The sequence below is a fragment of the Ipomoea triloba genome, chromosome 11 (assembly GCF_003576645.1).
Source record: "Ipomoea triloba cultivar NCNSP0323 chromosome 11, ASM357664v1".
In the NCBI taxonomy this organism is placed as follows: domain Eukaryota; kingdom Viridiplantae; phylum Streptophyta; class Magnoliopsida; order Solanales; family Convolvulaceae; genus Ipomoea; species Ipomoea triloba.
In genome coordinates this window covers 23,838,458-23,863,913 of record NC_044926.1, presented here as the reverse complement: position 1 = coordinate 23,863,913, position 25,456 = coordinate 23,838,458, and the positions used below count along the sequence as shown (strand labels likewise).

Sequence of the window (25,456 nt, the reverse complement as noted above, 5' to 3'; positions counted from 1 at the left end):
TGGTAAGAATTAAACATATGGACTAAAATTGTCATTTTATTAATACTCGTGGGACTAAAATTGGTATTTTCTTATTTCAAATCATATAAAAATATAAAAATGGGATAAAATTTATACCAAAATATATCATAATTAAATTTACCAATTCACTGCATCATCATCTGTAATAATATCGATTCTGAGTTTCTGACTTCAAGAAGAAAAAACAACCCTCTCCCCCTCTCACAGAGTCAAAGACATATTTAGGGGAAGAAGAGTCAAAGACATACACGCATAAAGCATTGTGTGGGCAAATATCAACAAAATCTCGTACCCAGTCGCCATTACTCTCATTAACTCCCTATGATTGCCAACTATACCTCTGAATTCTGACTGGAGCCGATTTTCCACCAAATTTCATAGCCAACTGGGATTTCCCTTTCTGCATTTATTACATTCTTATTGATAAAACCAGAAATAAGTGAACAATCTGTCCAGAATCACAGATATGGCTCTCGTACAATGCTCCTTCCAATTCCCTGCTCTTTCTGCGTCTGGGTCATCTCAGAACCGCACGTGTCTCCTTCCCAGGGAGTTGAGCTTCAGATATGAGCAAAGTCCAGTTTTTCTGTCGAATACCCAGATTAGGAGGTGCCCTTCTGTTCTCTCTGCATTGCCTAATTCGACCAAGAATTCTTCTTCCATACCCACTTTTAGTCAGGTAAAGGTTTGATTTTTATTTTCTGTTGTTTCCCCTTCTCTTGAATGAATCCGAACTTTAATCTGTTAGGCTGGCAGCGTTGACCCTTGTTTAAGAAAAGGTGAAATGGGATTTGGAATAGATCAAAACCATGGTTGCTTGATGGCCTATTTGTAGAATCTGTTTCAGGCAATTTGGGAAAACTTTTTCTGGATTATTGTTTTCATGTGTTTTACCTTATTCAGGCAATTTGTGTTCTATGTTTAATGTAACAAATTGGGAATTTTTTTTGTCTTTTCTAGATTGTTGTTTTCATATGTGTTTTACCTTTTAGAGTGTATATTGATTTGTTTGGGGGTTTTGTTGGATTTTATGTGTTAGTTGATTGAGGCTTTGATTAGTGGAAAAGACTTGACTGAATCTGAAGCTGAAGAATCCCTTGATTTTCTGTTGGATGGTGCTGACGAGGCACTGATTAGTGCCTTTCTTGTTCTCTTGAGGGCTAAAGGAGAAACTTATGAAGAAGTATGCATCATCTTTCTCTGATCGACTTATGCATTAATGAATTGTTTGATGCCAAATGTCTCGTACAATATTCCGAGAGTTTTGATTTTGAGTGGTTAGGTGGTGGGAATGGCAAGGGCTATGATAAAGCATTGTAGAAGAGTCGAAGGATTAGAAGGTGCGGTTGATATTGTTGGCACAGGCGGTGATGGTGCAAACACGGTTAACATTTCTACGGGTGCTTCGATTCTTGCTGCGGCTTGTGGTGTCAAAGTTGCAAAGGTTGACAAACCTCCTTCCTTCTAATAGCATTAAATGTTTTTTTTTTCCCATTTCATTCTTGATTTTTAATCCTTTAATGCCTTAATGGTAATCGGGGCTGAAAACTACTTTGGTTTCCTTGCAGCAAGGAAATAGGTCAAGTTCATCTGCTTGTGGGAGTGCCGATGTGCTGGAAACACTAGGAGTTGCTATCGAGCTAGACCCTGAGGTTTGTATTAAATCCAGAACTAATATAATTTTTTTTGGGATACACCTAACAAAATTGTTAAACATGTTTATCTATTTTTTAAACGTATAAAGGTTATTTAAAAAACGGTGTTGTATGATAAGTTTACAAGAATAAGAGATTTTGTAGGTGTTATCAAACAATTATCACACTTTTTTTTGTTGACTACATTGGCAATAATCAGGTGAAGTTGTGTAACATGAGGTTTTACGATGGAAAAGAAAAAGAAGTTTATAGCCCATGCCTCTGGGCATAGTGGGCATAGTATTAGGTAGAAATAGTTGGACAAACGTGATACGCTTTTACATGGATATCATGTGCACCAAACTTTAAGATTGGTAATCATTTTCTTTAGTGCATGTAAATAAGATGGTTGAACCCTTTGTGTAATAAAGCTCATTACGATGTATTTTATTTTCCTATTATGGTTATGGTGACTTGTCTCTCTCATTATTGTTGGGACAGGGGGTAAAGAAGTGTGTAAATGAAGCAGGAATTGGCTTTATGATGTCTCCCATCTACCACCCTGCAATGAAGATCGTTAGTCCTGTCAGGAAGAAACTCAAAGTCAAGACAATATTTAATATCCTGGGCCCGATGTTAAATCCAGCCCGAGTGCCTTTTGCTGTTATTGGAGTAAACAAAGAAGATCTCGTAGGTTCCATTATGCCCTTTCTCTCCTACCCCCACTCCCCCGATTTTTTTTTTCCCTTTTTGCTGCTTACATCACACCCTTACGAGTTCACTCCGACTTGCTATCTGCATACATTCTTTTGAAAGAATTGATGTGTTTTAGGTCCACAAAATGGCAAAAGCAGTTCAACGGTTTGGGATGAAAAGAGCATTGGTTGTTCACTCAGAAGGCCTAGATGAGATGAGCCCTCTTGGTAAGATTCTCGGTTTTGCTAGAAAACGTAAAATTCAGTGTGAGCTAGTTTATAGTATCACTATCTTTTCTTGAGTTTTAACTGCGTAATTAAAGTTCCTAATTCAACAATTCTTCCATGCAAATGATTCATGTAAACAGGGCCTGGCTTAATCGTCGATGTTACCCCTTCTAAGATTGAAAAATTCCCATTTGACCCATGTAAGTATCTTGCTTCCATTCAATCAAGTTCAAAATTTTCTTGCTAGCAAGTTGCCATAGTTTCTTACACAACTAAATGAAAAGTCCCTGCCGCTCGTTCTTAGGAACATGAATTCCAATGGTGCCCCTACATTTCTGTTTCTACAAATTAATCTAACAAGATGATATCATTGGACAGTGGACTTTGGCATTCCGCGCTGCACTTTGGAGGGCTTGAAAGGCGGACCCCCGGACTTCAACGCGGTGACACTTAGGCGAGTGCTACATGGTGAAAGCGGTCCAATTGGCGATGCACTTGTAAGCCCTTCTGTTCTTATATTCATTGATACAACTCACACAAATTCGGTACTAAGTAGCTTTTCTTCGACTTTGCACATGATAATAGGGAAGACCAAACACCTCATAAATAAACCTTAAAATCCAATGTGTGCAAATTATTCTGTGGACCCAGACCCAAAAATACACAATTTGCATACTGAATGTTTACAATTTTTGAATTTTATATACTAAATGTTCACAATTTACATACTGAATGTTCACAATTTAAATTGTGAACATTCAGTATGTAAATTGTGAGCATTCAGTATATAAATTGTGTATTTTGACTCGGGCCCTGCAAGGTGGACCCAAGTCTATGGCATAACTGTTCTCCAATGCTTCCCCGGACCCCGGACTGGTGGGAACTTCATGGACCGAGCTTCTCTATTTCAGATAATCCCTCCCAACTTATCGTGAAAATGTTGACAGGTACTGAATGCAGCCGCAGCTGTATTTGTTAGCGGGCGTGTAGACAGTCTGGGTGAAGGAGTGGCTCTTGCTCGGGAAACGCTGCTTTCTGGCAAAGCTGTGGATACTCTTGATCTGTGGATACAAGTTTCAAAGGTAATGAGAACTTAATCCTAGCAATTCGCTTTAGATATAGAATGAAGCTCTTATTTGCTCTTTCCTTTGTTTTTTTCAGAATGTCAAAGAATCATCACTTCTCAGTACTCCAGTCTCAGCATGAATTGTTGATGGAAAAATGTTGGATTATGATGTACTATAGGTGACAAGAACATGAGTAAACAGTAAAACATGCTTGGCAAATAGAGTTGAGTGCACTGTTTCCTTCAGGGATACTATACTATTAAGAAAAGGGAAATAATATTAGTAGGCTTTAGTATATCTGCGGCTGTTATTGGTTCAGTTTATAGAGAAACTAGTCCCATTTTACAAGGAAGTTTATTGGAGGCTCACAAGTGCCTAATTTTGTTTTTCTATGAACGATCTTTTATGTTTTCACCAAAGTCTATTGAGTTATTATAAATTGAGAAAATATCATTTTTAGTCCCTCAACTATAATACATGTATCAATTTTGGTCCTTGACTATTAAAAATTTCAAATTAGGTCCATGACTATTCAATTTGTATCACTTTTGGTCCTTGACTATTAATATTTTCAAATTAGGTGCATGACTATTCATTTTGTATCACATTTGGTCCTGCCGTTAAATTTTCCGGCCAAATTTCTGGCGAAGTCATCGGGGGTGACCGGCGTTTTCTATTTTTATTATTATTATTTTTTATTTTTAAGTTTTTTTATTTAAAAGTTACGGAGTATTAAAATAAATTTTAAAATAAAAATTAAATAAATTAGTCGGTCACCGGTGACTTCGCCGGAAATTTGGCCGGAAAATTTAACGGCAGGACCAAATGTGATACAAAATGAATAGTCATGCACCTAATTTGAAAATGTTAATAGTCAAGGACCAAATGTGATACAAATTGAATAGTCATGCACCTAATTTGAAAATTTTAATAGTCAAGGACCAAAATTAATACATATATTATAGTTGAAGGACTAAAAATGATATTTACTCTTATCAATTTTAATCCAACAAATTCGCATTCACTATTCACTATTAAAGAGTGTACATTAAATAACCTCAATAACTTATAAATCACTTTTAATCCCACAAATTTAATCATATTATTTGAGTGACCAGAGAAACTCGTAATCACTATTCAAAAATGTGCATCGGATAAACTCCAATAACTCACAAATACACCATAAAAATAAATCACACTATTTTTTAGAAATGAATCAAAATTGCCTTTATGTGTTTGGTTCATTTTCTGAAAAATATGTGAAATTGTATAATTATATATTTTTGTTATTTTATTTAAAATATCAAAATATTTATAATAATATAAAATAATATTTTAAATTTTTTTTTTTTTAAAAAAAACACCCCTTTTGGTCTTCGCTCCGGAAACCAGAGCAAAGCTTTGGTTCCAGCGAAAACCATATGCTCCGAAAACCAGAACAAGGTTTTGAATAAAACAGAAATCATATATGGTTTTGGCCTGAAACCTATGATGTTGACGATCCAAGTAGTCATTTTTTGTTGGCAAAAAATGACTTTCGGGTAAAAGTTATTTTTTCACCATTTTGAGTCGATTTTTTCCGTTGACTGGATTTTTCAGGTTTAGCCAGACACAGAAATCCCGAAGGAAAATCATTTTTTGAATTTCTAAACACAACTTAAGTTTCAATTTTCTGTTTTAGACTTTTAGTGTAACAAATTTAGCAAAAACTACTAAGAAGATTAATTATACTGTTTGGTTAGTAAAAAAAATACTAAGAATATTGATGCTGTTGATTGAGGTTGGACCTCTACATAATAACACAAATAACAAGGGCAAAATTGTTCAATCACACGGTACTCTTCTCAATTTTCATGAAAAACAAAATATTACCCTCTTTCCTTGGAAACTTTTTCCTCAAAATTAAGAAAAATATTTTCCATTTAAAAAAATTTTATCAGAAGAAAATTCTATTTTTCTCAATTTTTATTTTTTTATTTTTTATTTTTTTTACATCCAACCAAGTTCTCTTTTAGAAGAGAGAAGGAGATTGGTAACCAATAATTTCTGAAGAGCAACATAACATAGCAACTACAAGTTCAAACAACTGAAGCCAAATAACAGAAACATGTACTTATATATCTTACACAATAATCCAACTCAAGGCCAGTAAGCCAATCTACTGTGGAAAAGCAAAAGGACCATTTGGTTGCAACATCATCTTCTTCTTCAACCAATATTATTAAACTCTAGGAACATTTTATACAGAGATTTACTTGAGTCTACATAGTTACATGGCATTGGCATTGGTGAGTTGAGCAGATTTGGTGGTAATGGCGCCAGCCTCGGTTAGCATGGGTACAAGCTGCCCTTGTTGGTGCTTCTCCAAAGTTTCTGCAAAGAAAACACACACACAGCAAAACAATCATGCAATTGTCTAACACAAGTCTCCCCAAACTTGTGGTTTGGATAAAATGGGTTCCAATTTTGGTCCCACAAGTTTAATAATTGACATCCAATAACACTATCATTTTAATGTCAATTTTGATCTATCATTTTAATGTCAATTTTGATCATTCCGGTCACCAGTCCGGCTCAAACATTCTGAAATCTCAAATTTTAAGGTTACCCAAGTCAAACATTCTGAAATCTTATTTTCAAGGCCCAGGATTTCAGGTTACCCAAGTTAAACATTATGAAATCTCAAAATTTTAAGGTTAAGGCCCTTTGGTATCTCATCAATAAACCTTTTCCCCAGTTTTTGGTCTGGATGGATGAAAATAACCTTAAAATTTTGAGATTCCAGAATGTTCGAGTCGGACTGATGACTAAAGTGATCAAAAGTAGCATTAAAATGACAGTATCATTAGATGACAAATAAGTCATTAAACTTGTGGACCAAAACTGTCACTATGTTAATAATAATAATTATAGGACCAAAATTGACATTTATTCAGTTAATATTAGAGGGATTAGTGGTGTACTATCACAGCCTCCAACATGCTTCCCTCCAATGAAAACATTGGGCACAGTCCTCTGACCAGTCCACTCCAGCAAGGCTTGCTGAATAGCATCCCCATCATCTTCAAAAAATCAGCAAACTCATAAGCTCTATGCAAAAGTCAACCAAACTAATTGCCTGTAAAGTTATCAGGTAGGAATTAAGATTCAACTGCCCCAGCCCCTGTAACTAAAGGCCAGAAGAAGTTGCCCCTACAACTGATAGAATGAAATTAAAGCATACTTTCTTGGTCAAGCTCAATGAGTTTGTAGGCAGCACCAAGCTGGTTAAGAAGGTTTTTCACTCTAGTGCAATATCCACAATATGTTTTACTGCATAAAGGAAGTAGCATGCAAATGATGAGAACAGTAATATTAGCAAATAGTGTTATTATTGATCAGTCGTATTCACAAAGTACAGGATGGGTGCAGGTGCAGGACTAGTAAAGGAAGAGTTACAATAATACACAAAAAAGGAAAATTCTAAAGCTGATAGAATACAGAATCCTAATACAGATAGCCATTAGGACAATAATTCTAAAGCAAATATGGTAGGAATCTAGACAATGACATTTTATTTGAGGTTAGAGGAAGATGGTTTTTAGTAAGAAAACCTTGCTTAAAACTTTGGCAAACAATCTTTTTTAAAAAATATTTTTAGCACATGTGGCAAGAGGAGAGAGCAGTGAGATCCATGGCTCTACCAACAAGTGCACAAGGCTCCTCAAGTAGGAGGAAAAATAAGACCAAGGGTGGTCAACATCTCCACAAAGCAATGCTTTATGTCCCAAAATGTGTAATTTGTGGTGGAACTAAAGTGAAAGGACAACACCCATGGCTAATAAAAAGTGTTTAAACTAAAATTGCAACATTTTCAATCATTCAATGTACTTCTTTGAGGACCAAAAGTCCAAAAGCACCAACATGGGACCAAAAGTGAAGGCCCACTCCACCAACTAAGGAGACCAAAAGTGTAATCATTATTGTGTGGTCATACTATAAAATATATAATTTAGTATACAAATAATATACTTTTAGTATATTAAAAATGTACATTATATCTCTAAAAAAGTAAATTATTTGAGTAATGAATGAAAGTACATTAATAATGAAAGTACATTTGTATACTCGTACACAAATAATATACTTTTAATATATTAAAAAAGTACATTAATAACGAAAGTACATTTGTATATTCCGTACACAAATAATATACTTTTAATATATTAAAAATGCACTTTTTGTTATAGTTCACACAGCATTAGGTGGTCCACATCACAATAATTTGCCCCAAAAGCTCACTATGACACTATGTACAAATGAATGTGATTGGAATAAGGGTTTGTGGGTAAAGAGGTAGGTAAATAGGTAATTGGAACCATATAGGTGCAAGTAGTGATGAGAGAGTATATAAATGGTAGTAGGAGTGGGAGTTTAAGATGATAGAAGTAAATCAATTTATAATATTTCTCATGTTATTTCATTTTAACTCTCATGGTACACCACATGATATTCCAACTACCAAGATCCAAAATATGAAAACAAAAAAAAACCCTAATTTTGGTTGAACTTGAAGCCTCTACAGCAACAAATTACCAAAAAAAAAAAAAAAAAAAAAAGAANAAATTACCAAAAAAAAAAAAAAAAAAAAAAGAACTCTGAATATACAATAAGAAAGATTATCAAGAACAGAAAGGGGAGGAACAGTAAATCTGAATTTACAGGAAAATAAAAGAGAAAAATTTGTGAAGAAAAGAGAAGGGTGTGACCTGAAGACAACCGCAGGGTGAGAAGAAACAATCTCCTTGGCCTTGGTAAGAGCCATCTCCATCTCTTCTTTACTGATCTTCTTGTTTAAACTCATGAGCGATCCCATTCTGATTCTGTGCGCCCTTTTATGGTGCTTTCTTGGTGATATCTAAAGGAGAGGAAGAACAGGTGTTGGGAAGTGGGCATGGCTTCGTGTTCGTACATATCACAGGTGGCTTTTGCCTACACTGCTTTTACGCGTCGCCGTCACCGTCACCGTTGAGTAGCTGTGTTGATTGTTGAATAAGGTCGTCATACTAAATGGGGAAAAAAATGCAATTTTAATCCCTAACCCTAATTATCAATTTTACCAGCTTATTGTAATTTTAATTCGAGTCTTTATTGTCCACAACATAAATAAAAGAAAAATACTTGATGTACTCCTAGAACGTTACTCCCAATTTTTACTTTTACTTGTGTTTAAATTTGATCGGATGAAGAAAAAAATGAATGAATAAACACCATGACACCCTACTAAATTGAGCAATCAAAACATGCCAAATCATAGAGAGTATAAAATGGGAGTACATGTAGAATTACTCTAAATAAAAAAGTATATTATTTTTTTGAATTAAAAAAAGCACATTATTTAAAAGTACATAAAGTATATATTTTTTAGCACTAAAAGTACATTATTTTGTATATTATAAAATAATGTCCATGCAGTTATGAACAGATACTGCATTGTAATAGAGTCAATAGTATTAAAAAAAAATAATGTCCATGCCAAAGACCTGTGGTCTAGTGGTACTCGGTTGCACCCCCACATGGGAGGGGGTGGATCATCAGTGGAGGTGATATTGGCTCTTTGTGCTTCATTTGGTTGAGAAAGTAGCTATGAACAAATACTACATTGTAACATAGTCAATAGTATTCAAAAAAAATGTTCATTGATATCTGGCATTATCATAATAATGGTAGTAGTAATAAGGGCAAAAGTGTAACTTACAATAAAATTCCAATTCCACAAATGTGTGGATTTTGTAATCCCATACTACCAAACACCTCATCAATACACAAATAATGTACTTTTAGTATATTAAAAATATACATTATATTCAAGGAAAGTATATTATTTGAGTACTAAAAGTAAATTATTTTGTATAATGTACATTCAGTACACAACTAATGTACTTTTAGTATGATAAATATGGATTTTTTCTATGGTCAATACAACACTGTGTAAACCATAATTTGCCTTTTAATTCCCTACCAACAAATATATTAAACTTCGTTATGATGATTTTTAATGGATGTGACTCACTATAAAAATGGGTTAATATTAAGGAATTGGTGCGAAAATACTATTGAATTATAGGGCTAAGATCCTCGAAATAATGTAAATGAGCTATAAGAGTTTTGAATAAGTAAATGAACAAATTAAGTCCAAGTGGCCCAACCATATATCGGTGGACTACCATTGACTAATTAACCCATAGATGCCACTAGTGCACAACTGAGTTGGCTAAGAGAGAAATCAAAGAGAAGAGGCAGAGTTGATGGTCTGAACTAGACATTACCCCCACCCCCCACCCCTTTATTCTACTCCAGGAGTCGCATGTCTTCGACAAGTGTTTGAACCACAACACTCCATCATCCCTAGGCACACACGTGTCGTACCAAGTGTTAAGTTTTCCTGCTAAACTATCCTCCTATGCGCCACGTCATAAGACAATATCAAGGTCTCTACCAACCACCAGGTGGTTCACGATGCCGACTTGGTTGATAAGGCGAAAGGCAAGAGGGTCTCCTATGTACCGTATCGAGGTTAATCTACTTGGGTCCGCTCCAACTGAATGGGGTAAGCCACCCCCCTGACCGGCGCCCCCACGAGCTAGGTAAATTGTCCCCCCTTCTTGTGTTTTCCCAGGCTTTGTTCTATTCCGTGTTGCTAAATGCGCCCTTAGCCACATTCCTAAATGGCTCCTCTCTGGCCAAGCCCACTTTAATTGTTCTTGGGACATGCATCCCAAGGCTCATCATGAGTCTCCCACTTCTTCTAGTTATTTAGACAACTAGAGGAAGTAGTAGGCCCTGGCATCACCATCTCATGTCATGGCCTCTGCACTTCCTAATTTAAGTTATAACTTCCCTATCGCCCACTATCGTTCTTGAGCTTGCTCTCGACCTTGACCCCATAGGCTCCAAACGTTGTTCGGATCATGGGACGCTCCAACATAAACTCGTCTCTCTATCTTCTTCTTCTTTTTTTTTTCCTCTCAACATCTTGTGATGCCCTAGGGCCCACTTGGCCTTTGTTGGCCTCCAAGCTTAGAAGTTCTCATGTCTTTCGGATAACTTGGTCTTTGCCGCCTTCCTTGCATACGATTCGTCAGGACGACTAAGCTCTTTGCCTCTGCCACATTCCCTACAGGAAAAAAAAAGAAGATTTTTTTTTCTTTGTCGCCTTCCCTCCGTGCGGGCTTTATAAGAATATTTTACCGCATGTTCTCTTTGCGGGCTTATTTGGCATGTTGCCACTGATACTCGAATTGCACTGTACAAATATTGATTAGGCGAGTGCACCTATTGCTTATGACTATAGATGTGGAAGTAACGAGTGTTATACTTATATGGACTACAAGTATTAGTTATCTGTTGTTCTATTATGCAACCTGATTGATTTAGAGAAAATAATTTAGAATAAGAAAAGTAAAAGAGTAAATCAATAGGTAAAGATCTAAGATAGAGAGGAAAAAAAAACTAAGCAAGTTTGGAAAAATCAATTAATGAGAAAATGCTACTTGGATCTATGGATCTCCTATGATATGATTGACCAACAACAAATGCAATATCAGGTCTGCTAGCAGTGAGATAGAGTAGTGAGCCAATAATTTCTTTGTAAGTTATTTGGTCCATGCTCTTTCCATCTTGATCTAAGTCCAGGTTGACTGAAGTGTTCATTAGAATCTTCACATAAGCCTTTTCATCTACTCCGAATATCTTGATTAAGTCCCTCGTGTACTTAGCTTGATTTATGAATATTTCATCTTCCATTTGCTTCAATTGCAGACCAATAAAATAATTTAATTCACCTATTATACTCATCAAATTTACTCTGTATGAGGGAAGAGAACTTCTCACACAGCTTGGGGTTAGCTGACCCAAAGATTCTCATTAACATAAATATGAACCAGTATAATGTGTCCTTCATCCTCTAATCTGAAAAGTGTTTTGTCAACGGTTCCTTTTGCAAATCCTTTCTCTACGAGAAAACTTGATAATGTATTGTACCAAGCTCTATGTGCTTACTTCAAACTATATAGAGCTTTCTTCAGTTTTTTTTTTTTTGAGAACTGAGCTTTCTTCAGCTTGAATACCTTGTCTTCAGCTGATCTAACCTCAAATCCTAGAGGTTGTTCCATGTACACTTCTTCTTCTAGTAGTCCATTTAGAAATGCACTTTTGACATCCATCTGATAGACTTTGAAGTCCATGTGTGCTGCATATGCCAAGAAAATTCTAATTGCTTCCAAACGAGCTACTAGAGCGAATGTTTCATAAAAATCTATTCCTTCCTTCTGTAATAACCCTTGGGTATGAGTCTAGCCTGGTTTCTCACAATGATTCATTCTTCATTCATCTTATTGCGAAAATCCATTTCTTGCCTATAATGTTTTGATGTGTAGGCTTAGGAACAAGTTTCCAAACTTGGTTCTTCTCAAATTGATTAATTAAGCTCATCCTGCATTGTTTCTATCCAATTTGAATCACTTAGCGCATCCTCTACAGTCTTTGGTTCGAGCTAAGAGATAAAACATGCAAATATTACTTCATGATGCCTTACTGATTTTATCTTAACCCCTTCACTAACATCACCAGTGGCTAACTCTAGTGGATGGTCTCTTAGCCATCTTAGGTCAAGATTAAGATTCACTAGGATGCTTGGTTCTGCTACTTCAGCTGATTTTGGAATGACTTCTTCAGCTGGTTCTGGAACGGCTTCCTACTGATCACATTCAACTGGAACATCAGTTGATTCTACTTTTGCCATAGTTGGTGTGTTCTCTATTGTAAGCTAAACTACTTCAATGTCTGTTTCATCTTCACTATCTAATATTGGTATCGGTCTAGGCAGCTGAACCATTGGCTTCTTTTTTTAATTAAGCAATTGTATAACATTTGCTGTTTGTTCAACATTATTAGTTGATCCCACATTTGACTCATCAAATACAACGTGTTTTGACTCTTCCACAACCATTATCCTCTTGTTAAGTATTCTAAATGCTTTGTTGGTTGCTGAATATCCAAGAAAAATTGTTTCATCAACTTTCTCATCAAACGTCTTGTGGTATGTTTGTTCATTGTGATGAACATATGACCTACATCCAAAGGTATGAAAGTACCCAACATTTGGCTTCCTTCCATTCCACAACTCATATGGAATCTGCTGCTGTAACATGTGCAACATGCATCTGTTCTGAGTATACATCATTGTGTTAGCTGCTTTTGCCTAGAAACGCTTAGGCATCTTAGTTTCTACAAGCATTGTGTGTACAACTTTCTTGATGGTGTGGTCCCTCCTTTTAGCTACTCCATTTTGCTGAGGTGTCCTTGCTACGGACAACTAATGTTGAATGCCGTGTTCCTCATAATACTCCTTTACCACTTTGTTTAGAAATTCTTACCCTTGATCTGATATAATTTTCACAACTTTCGAACCCTTCTCATTTTCAAGTAGTTTCAACAACTCTGACAACTTTCTAAGTGTTTTTCTCTTCTTACTTAAGAACACAACCCAAGTATACCTTGTGTAGTCATCTACTACCACAAGAGTATATTTTTTACCACTGATGATTGGAGGATCTATTACATAAAATAGATCCATGTGAAGTAAGTTGAGAGATCGTTGATGAAGGATGATGCTTAGCTTTGAAAGATTTCTTCACTTGCTTGCCCTTTTGACAAGCATCACATAAGTTGGTTTTCTTGAACATGAGATTTGGCAAACCTTCTACCAACTAATCTCTAGCCAACTTATTCTTCATTTTGAAGTTTAGATGACTTAGCTTTTTGTGCAAAGCCAGCTTAGTTGTTCTGAGCTCTTGGCAACTAGACAAATGTTAGCTACATATATATCTCAATCTACTCGATAGATGTTCTTATTTCTTTTCCTAGACAGTACAACCCTGCTAGCTAGTTGCTACACTTCTTATATTTCATGCAGTCTTGTTGAACTCCACTGTGTATCCTTTATCACAAAATTGACTTGAACTCAGTAGGTTGAACTTTAAACCTTTCATGTAGGCTACTTCTTCAATTAATAACCCATTCCTGCCAATTGTGCATACACCTTTAGTCTTTCTTGCTTTGTCATTTCCATTGAATATCACCTTCGGTCCATCACACCTCCTAAAGTTGATCAGAATCCTCTTGTCTCTGGTCATATGTCGAGAACAACTGCTATCAATGTACTAGATGTCTTCACATTGAGTTGTTCTGACCTATACCTCGCATTTCAGCGGATCAAAGACTTAGGTACCCAAACAAATTTGGGTCTTGGGGGGTTAGCTCTTTTGAGTTTTTAGAATAGCCATAACCCATCATGTGGCATTCGAGCTAGTTTCCATTCCCGTTCAAGTTCGTAATCTAATGGAAATGCATAAAACTTTTTGGATATTCGGTTTTGAAAATATTTGGGGTCTTTGAAAATTTTGATGCACCTAGAAAGAATATTGAGGCTCAGGATTCCTCTTATAGCTTGGTCTAGGTCTCGGCTTATGGTAAGCTATAGCCTAATCACTGTCAGAATGATAGAGTCTTCTAGCGCCTTCCCTTGGAGCTCTCCCCTTACTACTTGGGTGTGGACAAGAGTATCCACTAGTACGATCAACAGACTTAGATTTCAGCGGGTTTGAGTTCTTTGGAACCTAAAAGCATTCTCAGCTTTTCTTCTCTCGTTTTCCTTGTTGTGCATTCTTCCTTAAGTCGAGCATTTTCCACCATGAGTGTGTTAACTTTCTCAATAAGGCCTTTCAGCTTTGAGTTGTCATATTTCTCTTTCTTTTCCATTTCTATTTCTTCTCTTCAAATTTTTTCTCCTCTTCTCTTTCTTCTTAATTTCATTGCCAAAAAGTATTTGGCAATGTCGTTGATCTGACCTCCATTTACAAAATCCAACTAAGAGACAACCTCTCTATAATAGAACAATATCACCAACTAAGCATTAAACATTGCACATATAATTCATGGATTGTTAGCAGCACAATACATACTTTAAACAAGTGAAAATAAAGGGAAGGTTAGGGGAAGAAAGAAAGGAAAGAACAGGCCAAGGAATGCTTATGTGACTGTTGCCAAATTGCTTTGCTGCTTCAATTAATCTACTACCCAGAATTGATGCGCTGCTGAATAAAGAACCAAAGTTGCTGCCTCAATAAAAATTCTTTGTTGCCGTCTAAAATCTGTTTCACCGCTGATAAGCACTGTCGTTGAACAAACACTACTGCCTCAAGAAAAATTCTTTGTTGCCGACCAAAATTTGTTTCACCACTAATAAGCACTGTCGCTGAACGAACAAAGCTACCGACTGTGCCAACACCGCCTAACGGAGACTTGAATGCCAACTGGAGCTACGTTGGAGGAGAGAAGAAATGGAGATGAGAAGATGAGAAGAAAAACACTAAATTGCCACAATTATTTTGCCCATTAAAGTTTGACCAGAGGGACTGAAACTAAGAAAAATTGAATAGTTACGGTACTAAATTGATTTATGAAACTCGTGAACTGTAATTAACAACACCCCAATAGTCATAGGACCAAAAGTGAATTTTTCTCTTACTTAAAAAATTACTTGAAAATAATCATCATTACTCTCGGTGCCAACTGAGCCATTGCCAATTCATATAATCTTATGAAACTTATCGAAGAGAAATCTTGTCAGCATATTCATTCTAGAGAGAAAATAAACTCTTTTAAACTTTTTTAAACTCCATAGAATCATGCCCATAAAGCTTTTTGTAACTCCAATCAACAAAATGAATCTTGTAACGATGACCCAATATCAAACTATAACTAAAATCAAGCTAAATGCAGGCCAATACTTCTCAAATTTAGCAAACATTTGGACCCATATTTTTATACACAAATCATCCCTATTCTTTTGTTTTTCTAAAGTTAAGTGTGCTTTGAATATAGCAAGAAAATACAAGTTCGATGTTGGATACTTGGTTCTAGAAAACACACAAGTAATCTCATAAAAAGACTCCTAAGAACTTGCTAAGCTTCTCAATTCAATCCCACTCATCTTTAGGTGGACAATGCTTATACTTTGAATCATTAATTTCTAAATGAGAAAAAGCCATACAAAAGTAAAGTGCACTTTGAAGCATAAGATATGTAGAGTTCCACCTAGTTAGAGCATATTTCCATAAACCTCTTTTTGTATTCAAACTCACTAAAGTCGCACATTAAAAAAAACTTTTGTTTTCTAACTTGAGAACCTTTCACATACTTAACACTTTCCCTCACATTTTTAACAACATTATCAACTTGCTTCAACTCTTCTTGCACAATCAAATTAAGAATATGAACACAACATCTAAGATAAAAGTATTTACCATCATCTAAAATCACCTTTCTTGCATTCAATTGTAACTGTAAATAATTAATAAAAGTATCATTGGTAGAAGCATTATCTAATGTCACAACAAACAACCTACTTTCAATTCCCTAGTTGGCTTGTAATCTATATACCTTTTCACTTAATGCAATACCATTATGTGGAGGTGGCATATAAGAAAAATTCAAGAATTTATTTTGAAAAACCCAATTTCTATCAATAAAATGAGCAGTAAGACATATATACCCATCAGTAGTGACAGAAGTCCACAAGTTTCAAGTCAAACTAACCCTACCAGGTGTTTTATCAAACATGAAATTTTATCTTACTATGTTCTCTTCGATGCAATTTATCCAAATCAACTTTAGCAGTATTCTTAGAAATAGAAGGCACATCATCCTTCAAGTAAGAGAAAAGAGTTCGAAAACCACTGATATAATCTCAATTGTGCATATTTTTCTAATTGATTTGGATCAAATTTTGAGTTTAAATATGTTAATTTGCCATCTTCAATGCATATTCCTTGCTTTCTCATGTAGATATGATTTCATTCTTGATTTGAGTGTTTTTATGGTGTTTGTTAGTGTTTTGAAATCATTTTAGATCAAATCCAAAAGCAAGGGAACGTTTGAAGGCATGCTTGAAGAATGCTGATTTTGAGAGCTGCTAAATTATAAAATTTTTAATTGAATATTATATATTACCTACATAATTTTTAATTACCTAAACAATCTTTTATATATATGAGCCCGTGCGGACAAATCTAGGTCTTCTAAATCTTGAGACCAATAGACTATAAAAAAAGAGTTTTTTAAACCTATTTTTTACTGTGGATTTGGGCAGATTGATTAAGTTAGGTGTATTTTTGGGTTTTGAATAGGGTTTGGCGTCCAGATTTTTAGGGATTAATTAAGGAATTAGTTCCTAATATAGGGGTTTACCTTCTATGTTGCACAATTGTAGTTGTTGTATCATACGCAAATCTACTCGCCGTTTGACGTTCTCTGCACATCAATCTCCGCACACATCCTCCACCGTTGTAATGTCCAACGCTCGTACGGTCCAGCGATGTCGCTGGAATTCTGGAGCACCCGGCGTATTTCGAGGTTTAGGTTTGTTTGTTGGGTATGGTCTTGTTTCGGAACACCCCGCCGTCACAAAGGTTCGCCGGGGTTGGGTTTTTTTATTTTGGTTTTTTTTCCCACTCTAAGGTTCGCCGTTATTGTGTTAATGGCTTATTTATCATGTAATATTCCCTAAATGTCTATGCATTTGTATTAAGTTGTGGTTAATTAGTGGGTTTTGTATTTTCTTTTGTGCACTGTACCATGTTCTACTATGCGTATGCAATTAGGTTGAAAAACAATTGAGGGGTTTCCAGACACAACTAGGTTGTTCATTCTCTTCTGTGCAATTAAGTGTAAGAAATTGTGCTTATGTTGGTTGGTAGGGAAAATTGAAACGGGAAAGAATACTTCTAACTTTATGTGCATTGCAACACAATCAACTGTGCCAGTCCAGTTCGTCTCTAAAAATACTGTGTGATTTGAAAACGCTTGAAACCTGTGCAATGTATCATAATCAAGTGTGCATAACATGATACATAAAAAATAAACTGGATGTAGCATAATCAACTGTGCAATGTATTGTAATCAACTGTGCAATGTATCATAATCAACTGTGCAATGTATCATAAATCGGAGAATCATAATCAACTGTGCAATGTATCATAAATCGGAGAATCATAATCAACTGTGCAATGTATCATAAATCGGAGAATCATAATCAACTGTGCAATGTATCATAAACCGGAGAATCATTATCAACTGTGCAATGTATCATAAACCGGAGAATCATTATCAACTGTGCAATGTATCATAAACCGGAGAATCATTATCAACTGTGCAATGTATCATAATCAACCGTGCATTGATACATAAAAAATATAAATGTGCAATGTATCATAACCAACTGTGCAATGTATCATAAACTGGAGTCTCAATTCCCGGTAGTCTGTGTGAGCTGTGTATCGAAGCAGGGAGAGGTTTTGATTATTGCACGGATGAATTCTTGGTCTCTCCCTAAAATCATGCAAAATCAATTATAATATTATTTTACCAATTTCAAATGCACAATATAATTACATGTAAGCCCCTGCTCATTAAATTGGTAATTAAATTCAAATAAAAGTCAGTAATTAAATTCAAATAAAAGTCAGTTAAATTATAACCTTTATTTGTGTTTAGATCAATGGATATCAGTTATCCACACGGACTCATGGGGGAGGATGGACTCACGGGGTAGTGGCATATATATATATATATATAGTCCTTTGGACTGTGCGTGTGAGGATATATCGAGAGGTTCATTTCAAGAACCTTTGCTGGTTGCTTTGTTCGTCCTCATCGCCTGCTTAACCTGGAGTATACTTTCCTCATTCGTTCGATCGATTTGTTCAAAAGGTTGGGGAAACTACTGTATTTCTACTCTACTCAATCTTCGCAGATAGAAACCATAAGATGCGTATGAAATTTGCTACTAAAATTGGGCGAATCTGAATCCTTTATGGATTTGAACTTTAATCTAAATCAGGTACAATTCTAAATGAAATCTTATGTATTTTCTTTCTTATTTAGCTACTATGAATAGTTTATCTACCAATTGAAAGCTTCTTGTAAGGAAATAACAGATCTAGGGTTTATCAATTGTCAAATATTAGATTCCAGTGTTTAATACTTATAGTTTGGGTTTTGATTGTTCAATAACGATGAATAAAACGATGTTTGTATTCAAGTGCATGTAAACCTAAGGATTTTTCAGTCTGGTTGCTTTCTTTAGTAACAATGACGACTGGTCTGTCGCTAGTCATGGATAACTTCTTATTGGGTTTAGATGCACAAAAATGATAAGTTAGAGTGTTTCATTACAACTTTTAAAGTTTAAGAGTTTAATTGTTTTATCGTTTAAAGTTCAAGAGCTTATTTAATCATTTTCCCGTTCCTTTTTATACTCTGTCCTTATAAAATATGAAGATAACTTAGAATAAGAAATCTTCAAGATTTTTTCATAATAAATGTAGGAAATCTTTAAGATTTTTTTGAAAGAAGGAAATCTTTAAGATTATTTTCTCATAAATCATAAGAAATTCTCATAATTTCCATGTTTTTGTTATCATAATTTTGAATCTTTATGATTTGAATATTCTTTCACAATCATAAATTAAGGCTCAATAGCACTAAATATAAACATTTCTATTCAAAATAAATAAAGTTAATCCCACTATAAATTATTGATTATTGAGCTTTTCAACATTTAACTCTCAACTACAACATTGATTTTATTCATTTTTTTGGTTTATAAAAAGTTTGTCATATTTAGTTATCTAGTACAAAATTTATTGGCAGTCTACCAAATAGGTAAAAAAAGAAGAAGTTAAAAGCCAAACTCAATCGGTGATACAACAAGAGAAAATAATTACTCTGTATTTAATAGAGTGTGAAGTCTAATTTTCACTTTTAATTTGAAAACTTTAACTGCTTTAAATTAATTGATGAAATTTCAATGCACCAATATAAGAAAATTATCAAATTTACCTTTAAATGTCCAACTAACAAATTTGATAACAAACAACTAAATTTGACAAATTTTCAATTACAAGGGTTAAATATAATTAATTTTAAAGTTGATGACTAAAGTTTAAAAGATTAATAGTCAAGGGACCTTTTATGAAATTAATGTAAATAAATATAAGGGCCAAATCAATAAATATTACAAATTATAGGTCATACAATCCATTTAGCTATTTCAATTTGTTGTGAGATCTTTCCTTTCTAAACTTCTAGTTTGCCCTCTTCTCCTTGATCTCTAATCTTCATCATATCTTTGTATAAATTGACCTTGGTAAGATTCCTTAGTTATTTTATATCAACTACTCCACTAACTGCAATGTCCTAGTAGGATTCTCTCTCTCCATTTCTCTCTCTTACATTCTTCTCATAGTTTGCCATCTTCTTCTCAATACCCTTGTGTTGGTTAGGGTTCCACCTTTACTATCTCTTAATTAATATTCTCTTCAAAATTTGTTGGGTAGGGTGAGTCTTAATAGCCTCTCAATCACTGAAAAAAGGTGAAAAATAGGAGGAAACTGGAAATAGGTTTTGTTTCTCTGTAACTATTCTGTATGAAATAGGTTTTTTCTTCTCTTTCTCTGTGTAGTTTGAAGCATTCTGCTTTTGTAAATTGATGCTGCACAGCTTGCTCCTTGCAGTGTACAGAACCTGGAAGTAAGAGAAAACCTCAGATCTCTAATTCTCATTCTCATATTCTCTGTGGCAGTCATTGCGCTGTATTTCGCCTTTTTCTTTCTTCTTCTCCATTAGTGGGTTCTTCTTTGCTACTCCCAAGAGCACAAGGACCTCAGGGGGTTCAGTCTAACCCGCCTCCATTCGCTGCTCTTTACTGCGCTTGAAGAAGCGTTGTTTCTTCGGAGGTAATTTTTTTTGAATAGAGGAAGAAGAAACATTGAGTTTAATTATCATGCATGTTAGTCTTATGGGCTTTCTATTATTTTGCTACTGTTACTTGTTTGCAACGTTGTTTTTGAAAATATTGTAGCCTTTTGGCTTTTACTACCATGGTTTTTTTTTCTAAAAATGGAAAAAAAACTGGGAGTTTGGGTCATATAAACTAAGTTGGGAAAAGAGGCCAAAAATATGGCATGTTACAAAAATAAGCCATTTTTCTGTTTTTGGCAAAAAAGGAGAAGCTCCCATCTATTTAATAGCATAGCTTGAACAGTGTTTTGTTGTTGGGAGGAGGGGAGGTGGGATGATGATGGTAATGAAATTGTAATCCAAGTCTGCAGTGAATCCAGCCTTCATTCTATCTTGCATAGAGAATAGAATATTAGATTAGAATCATTAGATTTCCACATTTTAGTACAAATGGAGGAGAGGTGTAAATCTCATTTTCAATTATGTTTTTATGACATCTTGCCTCTCTCATGTTGCTGTCTTATGGAAAGCAATTCCAGTGTAGGACATTGTTGAAGAGATGTGGAACCATTTTTTTTTTCCCTTTTCTACAAAATACAAAGAACAGAGATGACTTAACGAACCAAAGTACAGCCCGGAGGCTTCGGAGTCAATGGGTCACTTTTTTTTTTTATTTTTACCAATTTTAACCGAGTTATGATGGGTTTGGCAGCAGAAGATTCTGAGGTCTGGACTGGTGGCCAAGGGCCAAGGCTGGCTCCCATTGCAGAGGCAAGCATGTCTGTCCTGTGTTTGAAAACAATGCTTGGGTGTCTAACATTATGGGGTTGGAAAGAGTGATAACATAGTAGTAATAGGAGATTGAATAAGGAAGTAACTTGACACTTACTTGGATAGAAGTTACTAGGTGCTTGTTTGTTTTATAGTTTATTAGAGCTTATCTGCTTTGTAAACCATAGGCTGCAACGGACACTAAAAGGAGAAAATTTCTTTTAAAGCCAAATAAGAGGCAAAACACTCTTTTTCAAGAAGCTTCATACTTGAGGTTTGTTTTAGAAAAGGCTTTTATTCAGTAAACTCCAATTGGCCAAACAAGCATTAAGAAAGGTATGCAACTGCAAATCCACTAAAGTCATTTGAAAGGTAAGAAAGTAACTTTTCATGCATGTGTTTGTTTGAAAGGAGAAGGAAGCTAAATTCTATGCAAAAGTACTGGTTGAGTGCCCAACTTGTCCATCTAAAATGATTTGCAATAATAAGTCTTCTAATTTTGCTTTTATATTTGTAAAAAAAAATCTTGTAATTTAGTTAATCTAGTTAAGTTGACTTTCTTGGTCTCTTTGTTTAAAGTAGTCTGTTCTGCGTTTCTCGCTTCTTCTTAAGTCTTGCTTAGTCCGTTTAGTTTTGAACTCTCCGTTACAAATCTTGACCAATTTTTGGGTGGAATTCTCTACTTATTTTCCCATATTTAATTCCTTTTCAGTCCTTAAGATGAGTCCAACAAACATTGTTGATTCCTCTAGCGATGGAGACCTCAGAGGGTATATGAAAGCTGTTAAACTGGAGCCAGATTTTGTTGGAGGGTCAATGTCACAGAAGGAATTTTATAAAAATGATGTAATGCTATCCAAAGTGAATTCAGGAGAAAACCAAAACTCCACTGCTTCATATACCATACAGGGTGACAGAAGCATTTTGGGTCAAGAACAGTCTTCAGTAGATGATTCAGGCCTTTGTTCCATATCACCAATATGCCCAGCACCTCTTTGTCGGCAGTTTTGGAAAGCTGGAAACTATGATGATGGGCTTTCTTCTAAGCCTACCCATAAAAGTACCATACCTTTAAACACTAAATCTTTTTGTTTTTGGGAAATCATATAAGGCTTTAATACCCCAGATATCCTGGGGTTAAGGCTCTCTAACTTGGTTTGTGTATTACATTTGAATGACTTCCCATTTGTTGATCAATGGTTGCTACTGTGTGGTTGAACTTGACAAGCTCAAATAGTCAAGTTTTATGTTTTTTAGTGTTCTAAACTTAATTCAAGTCCTAGGCCAGTTAATTTCCTAAGTTTGGCTGATCGGCTAAGTGTTTATGTAAAGAACCAGCCATTGTGTCTCTACTTACATAGCCATACACTAATTAAGTTGTCATTTGTTTCCCCGGCCACAGGTTATCTGACTAGTTCTCTTTCTGTTGCAGATTTTACCAATTACTTGCACATTCACCCTAAGTTCCTACATTCAAATGCCACATCACACAAATGGGCATTTGGTGGTATGTGAACTGTCTGCTTGTTTAATCCTTACCTTCTGCCTGCACAGGAATACATATTTATTGTTTATTTCTAGTTTCCTACCATGAATATGTAACACTAGTTCCACTTGCTGTTTCATGTTTGCAGCTATAGCTGAGCTGCTTGACAATGCTATTGATGAGGTTAGCTTCGTTTTGCCTGTCTCTCTTTTTCCTTTTTCTTGGCTCGGTGACAATGAAACTTTACTTTGTTTACCATGATTCTGAAATTTCTTGTTATACTGTAGCCTGTAGGACGATCTTATCAGATAATTACTCTCCATCTTTACAGTTATTTTCCTGAATATGTTTTATGGTGGGAAGACATGTGAATTCTTGATAACATGTAGTTGCCACCCTCAGGCTTTTATTGTTTGGTGAAACTATGTATGCTTGTGTACATTTACCAAATGATCATTTGACGCTACAAATGAAGTAATGATGCCTCCGGAAGTAATCTTCTCTCATATAAAGTGACAATCAACTTCGTTAGGGTCATCCGAAAGTAATCTACTTCCATATGCATTAAAAACTGAGAGGTTTATGAGTGACGTTTGATGAACTAGGGGTCTACATGCAACTAGGGTGAAATAGGCACTTAGACTATTGGCCAAACAACAATTAAGCCATCAAACTGAGGGCTTTGACACCCTTAGAAGTGAAAACCTTCACTTAGACTTCTATGATCCAAAGAAACCTATTCAGTTGAAAGAAGTAGATGGCTTTGACACCCTTAGAAGAGAAAACCTTCACTTAGACTTCTATGATCCAAAGAAACCTATTCAGTTGAAAAAAGTAGAAAAGAGAAGCAACTAGCTTCAAGCTAAGAAGAATAATAGTTGATTGAAAGTTGAATGTTTATGCCAAGGCTACAATTGTTTTTATACGGGAAATATTACTACTAATCCTACTAGGGATCATAAAAGAATATTTAACTTTGAAAAGAAACAAACTCTACTACTGGTAATCGGATTTCTAACACTACTAAAACAAATCCCTTTGTAGGCTTCTAAGTCCCTTTCCCTGCTGTAGTCAGATTGCCCTACATCAGTTATGCATTAACTACAAAAATGAAACTGCTACAAGTCTTAATACATCTGATGGGATTTTCACAAGATCTGCCATCACGCACCCATTTCTAGAGACATAAACTATGCCTGTCAGTTTTGAGGTCGTGAATGCTTATTGGCTAACAAAAGTATTTTGTGTACCTACTTTATGATTGGTAGGTCCTGTAAGCTATCAGCCATTTGACTCTTTGTCATGCGTTTGTTCCCTCTTTATGTGATTTATTTCTTCTTTCATAATAATTGTGTTTACTTTCTATGTTTTGCACCCATGTTTGTTATGTTGAGTAGATACAAAATGGGGCCACATTTGTCGTAGTAGATAAAATTATCAATCCAAGAGATGGAAGCTCTGCTTTGTTAATTCAAGGTATTCTAATTCTTTCAGTTAATCAAGTGCACTTAATTTTTACTAGTATTAATGTATTAGGGTTTTGAGGGAAATGCTAATTATGCAATTTTATGCCTTGATAAACTGGACATAGATGACGGTGGTGGAATGGACGCTGAAGCAATGCGCCGCTGTATGAGTTTTGGATTTTCAGATAAGAAGTCAAAATCTGCAATTGGACAGTGTATGCAGTCTGTCATTTGTCATTCCCTTATATTCTTTCAATTCCTTGTAAACTGCTAACTTTCAGTCTTTCAGATGGAAATGGTTTTAAGACAAGTTCTATGAGACTTGGAGCAGATGTTATAGTCTTCAGCTGCTCAATGAAGAGGTTCGAGTGCTGTTTTTATTTTCTATTTTGGTGTATCATATTTCATTGGTTTTTTATGCAAGCATTGGAGGGGTTTTATCAAATGATAGAGTCATAGTAAATGCCTTGATTTCAATAATTATATATATTGGAGTGTGTATTGCATGCTCATTAGTTATCTCTCACATGCTTCTGTATAAAAGTTCTGCTTTTGTGTTTTGGTACTTCATAAAGTTTTGCTTGCAATTATCATACTTGTAATGGTAGGTACAGTTCTCTTACTTGCTCTAAGTTTTGATTTCAGTAATCATACTTGTTTCTGTTTCATACACATCTAGATAAATCTTAGCTCAAGAACTGCAATTTTTCATTCGGTTAAGGTCTTAGGGAGTGGAATTTGTCAGACATTTCCAGTATGATTGCTCAGAAAAGATTAGACTGGTTTCTTGTAGATAGTGGTATGGTGCTGGTCAAGAATATGTTTCCTTTCCTCAATAGCACCAAATGTAGGAGAACTAGATACATTCAGCAAACTTCATTTATTATTGCTAGAATAAGTTAAAGTTTCAGAGAAGACTTGTTACTAGCAAGACTATCTGGCTATCTGCCAAATTGGAACTTTAGAATCCAAAAAAATCAGCACTAGATATTAATATTATTGTGCAAAATACTGAAACAGGAAACTTCTAAATAGAGTCAAATGCACTTATTTTGCATTCAATTTTAAAAAGTTTAGCATATTGATTAATTGTGTTTTCTTTTCTGAGTTGACCCTAAAATTTTTTGTAGCTATGAGATACAAAAGATATATGAATTCATTGGTTTGAGGATGCTTGAATTTTTTACTGTTTTGGAGTGATATTAGTGTTTTTTTTTTTTTTTTTTTTTTTTTTTTTTTTTTTTTT

General features: G+C 35.0%; 3 protein-coding genes across 7 annotated transcripts in view; 2 read left to right on the top strand and 1 right to left on the bottom strand.

Annotated features, from left to right (window-relative positions):
- The first annotated feature begins 278 nt into the window (after positions 1-278).
- On the top strand, positions 279-4,064 carry LOC115995727 (anthranilate phosphoribosyltransferase, chloroplastic-like). Its single transcript, XM_031234835.1, has 10 exons — positions 279-700; positions 1,061-1,204; positions 1,304-1,465; positions 1,590-1,673; positions 2,157-2,345; positions 2,488-2,578; positions 2,719-2,778; positions 2,957-3,075; positions 3,526-3,660; positions 3,740-4,064. Exons 1-10 carry the CDS (start codon positions 488-490, stop codon positions 3,782-3,784), a joined length of 1,242 nt encoding a protein of 413 aa, XP_031090695.1. The 5' UTR covers positions 279-487; the 3' UTR covers positions 3,785-4,064.
- A 1,621-nt stretch (positions 4,065-5,685) lies between these two features.
- Positions 5,686-8,585, bottom strand: LOC115995579 (glutaredoxin). Its single transcript, XM_031234649.1, has 4 exons — positions 8,394-8,585; positions 6,869-6,957; positions 6,609-6,707; positions 5,686-6,018 (listed from the first exon to the last, which is right to left on the bottom strand). The coding sequence occupies exons 1-4, from the start codon at positions 8,498-8,500 to the stop codon at positions 5,915-5,917; spliced, it is 399 nt and encodes a 132-aa protein (XP_031090509.1). The 5' UTR covers positions 8,501-8,585; the 3' UTR covers positions 5,686-5,914.
- Positions 8,586-19,806: 11,221 nt separating this feature from the next.
- The window catches only part of LOC115997098 (protein MICRORCHIDIA 6-like), a 17,765-nt gene continuing 12,115 nt past the window's right edge, over positions 19,807-25,456 (top strand). Inside the window, exons 1-8 of one of the 5 annotated variants that reach the window (XM_031236582.1) lie at positions 19,807-19,894; positions 20,330-20,483; positions 21,971-22,318; positions 22,691-22,765; positions 22,893-22,927; positions 24,142-24,220; positions 24,336-24,425; positions 24,500-24,572. In XM_031236582.1, the coding sequence (XP_031092442.1) occupies positions 21,979-22,318; positions 22,691-22,765; positions 22,893-22,927; positions 24,142-24,220; positions 24,336-24,425; positions 24,500-24,572 (692 nt within the window). In that variant the 5' untranslated portion in view covers positions 19,807-19,894; positions 20,330-20,483; positions 21,971-21,978. The other 4 variants (XM_031236581.1, XM_031236579.1, XM_031236580.1 and 1 more) reach the window with 4 other exon arrangements.

Coding starts and splice junctions, on each gene's coding strand:
- LOC115995727 (XM_031234835.1), top strand. CDS start 488: ATGGCTCTCGTACAATGCTCCTTCCAATTCCCTGCTCTTTCTGCGTCT. Junction 1,205..1,303: donor AAGGAGAAACTTATGAAGAA/GTATGCATCATC, acceptor TTGAGTGGTTAG/GTGGTGGGAATGGCAAGGGC. Junction 3,076..3,525: donor GTCCAATTGGCGATGCACTT/GTAAGCCCTTCT, acceptor AAATGTTGACAG/GTACTGAATGCAGCCGCAGC.
- LOC115995579 (XM_031234649.1), bottom strand. CDS start 8,500: ATGGGATCGCTCATGAGTTTAAACAAGAAGATCAGTAAAGAAGAGATG. Junction 6,708..6,868: donor CATTGAGCTTGACCAAGAAA/GTATGCTTTAAT, acceptor GATTTTTTGAAG/ATGATGGGGATGCTATTCAG. Junction 6,019..6,608: donor GCATGTTGGAGGCTGTGATA/GTACACCACTAA, acceptor TTTTCTTTGCAG/AAACTTTGGAGAAGCACCAA.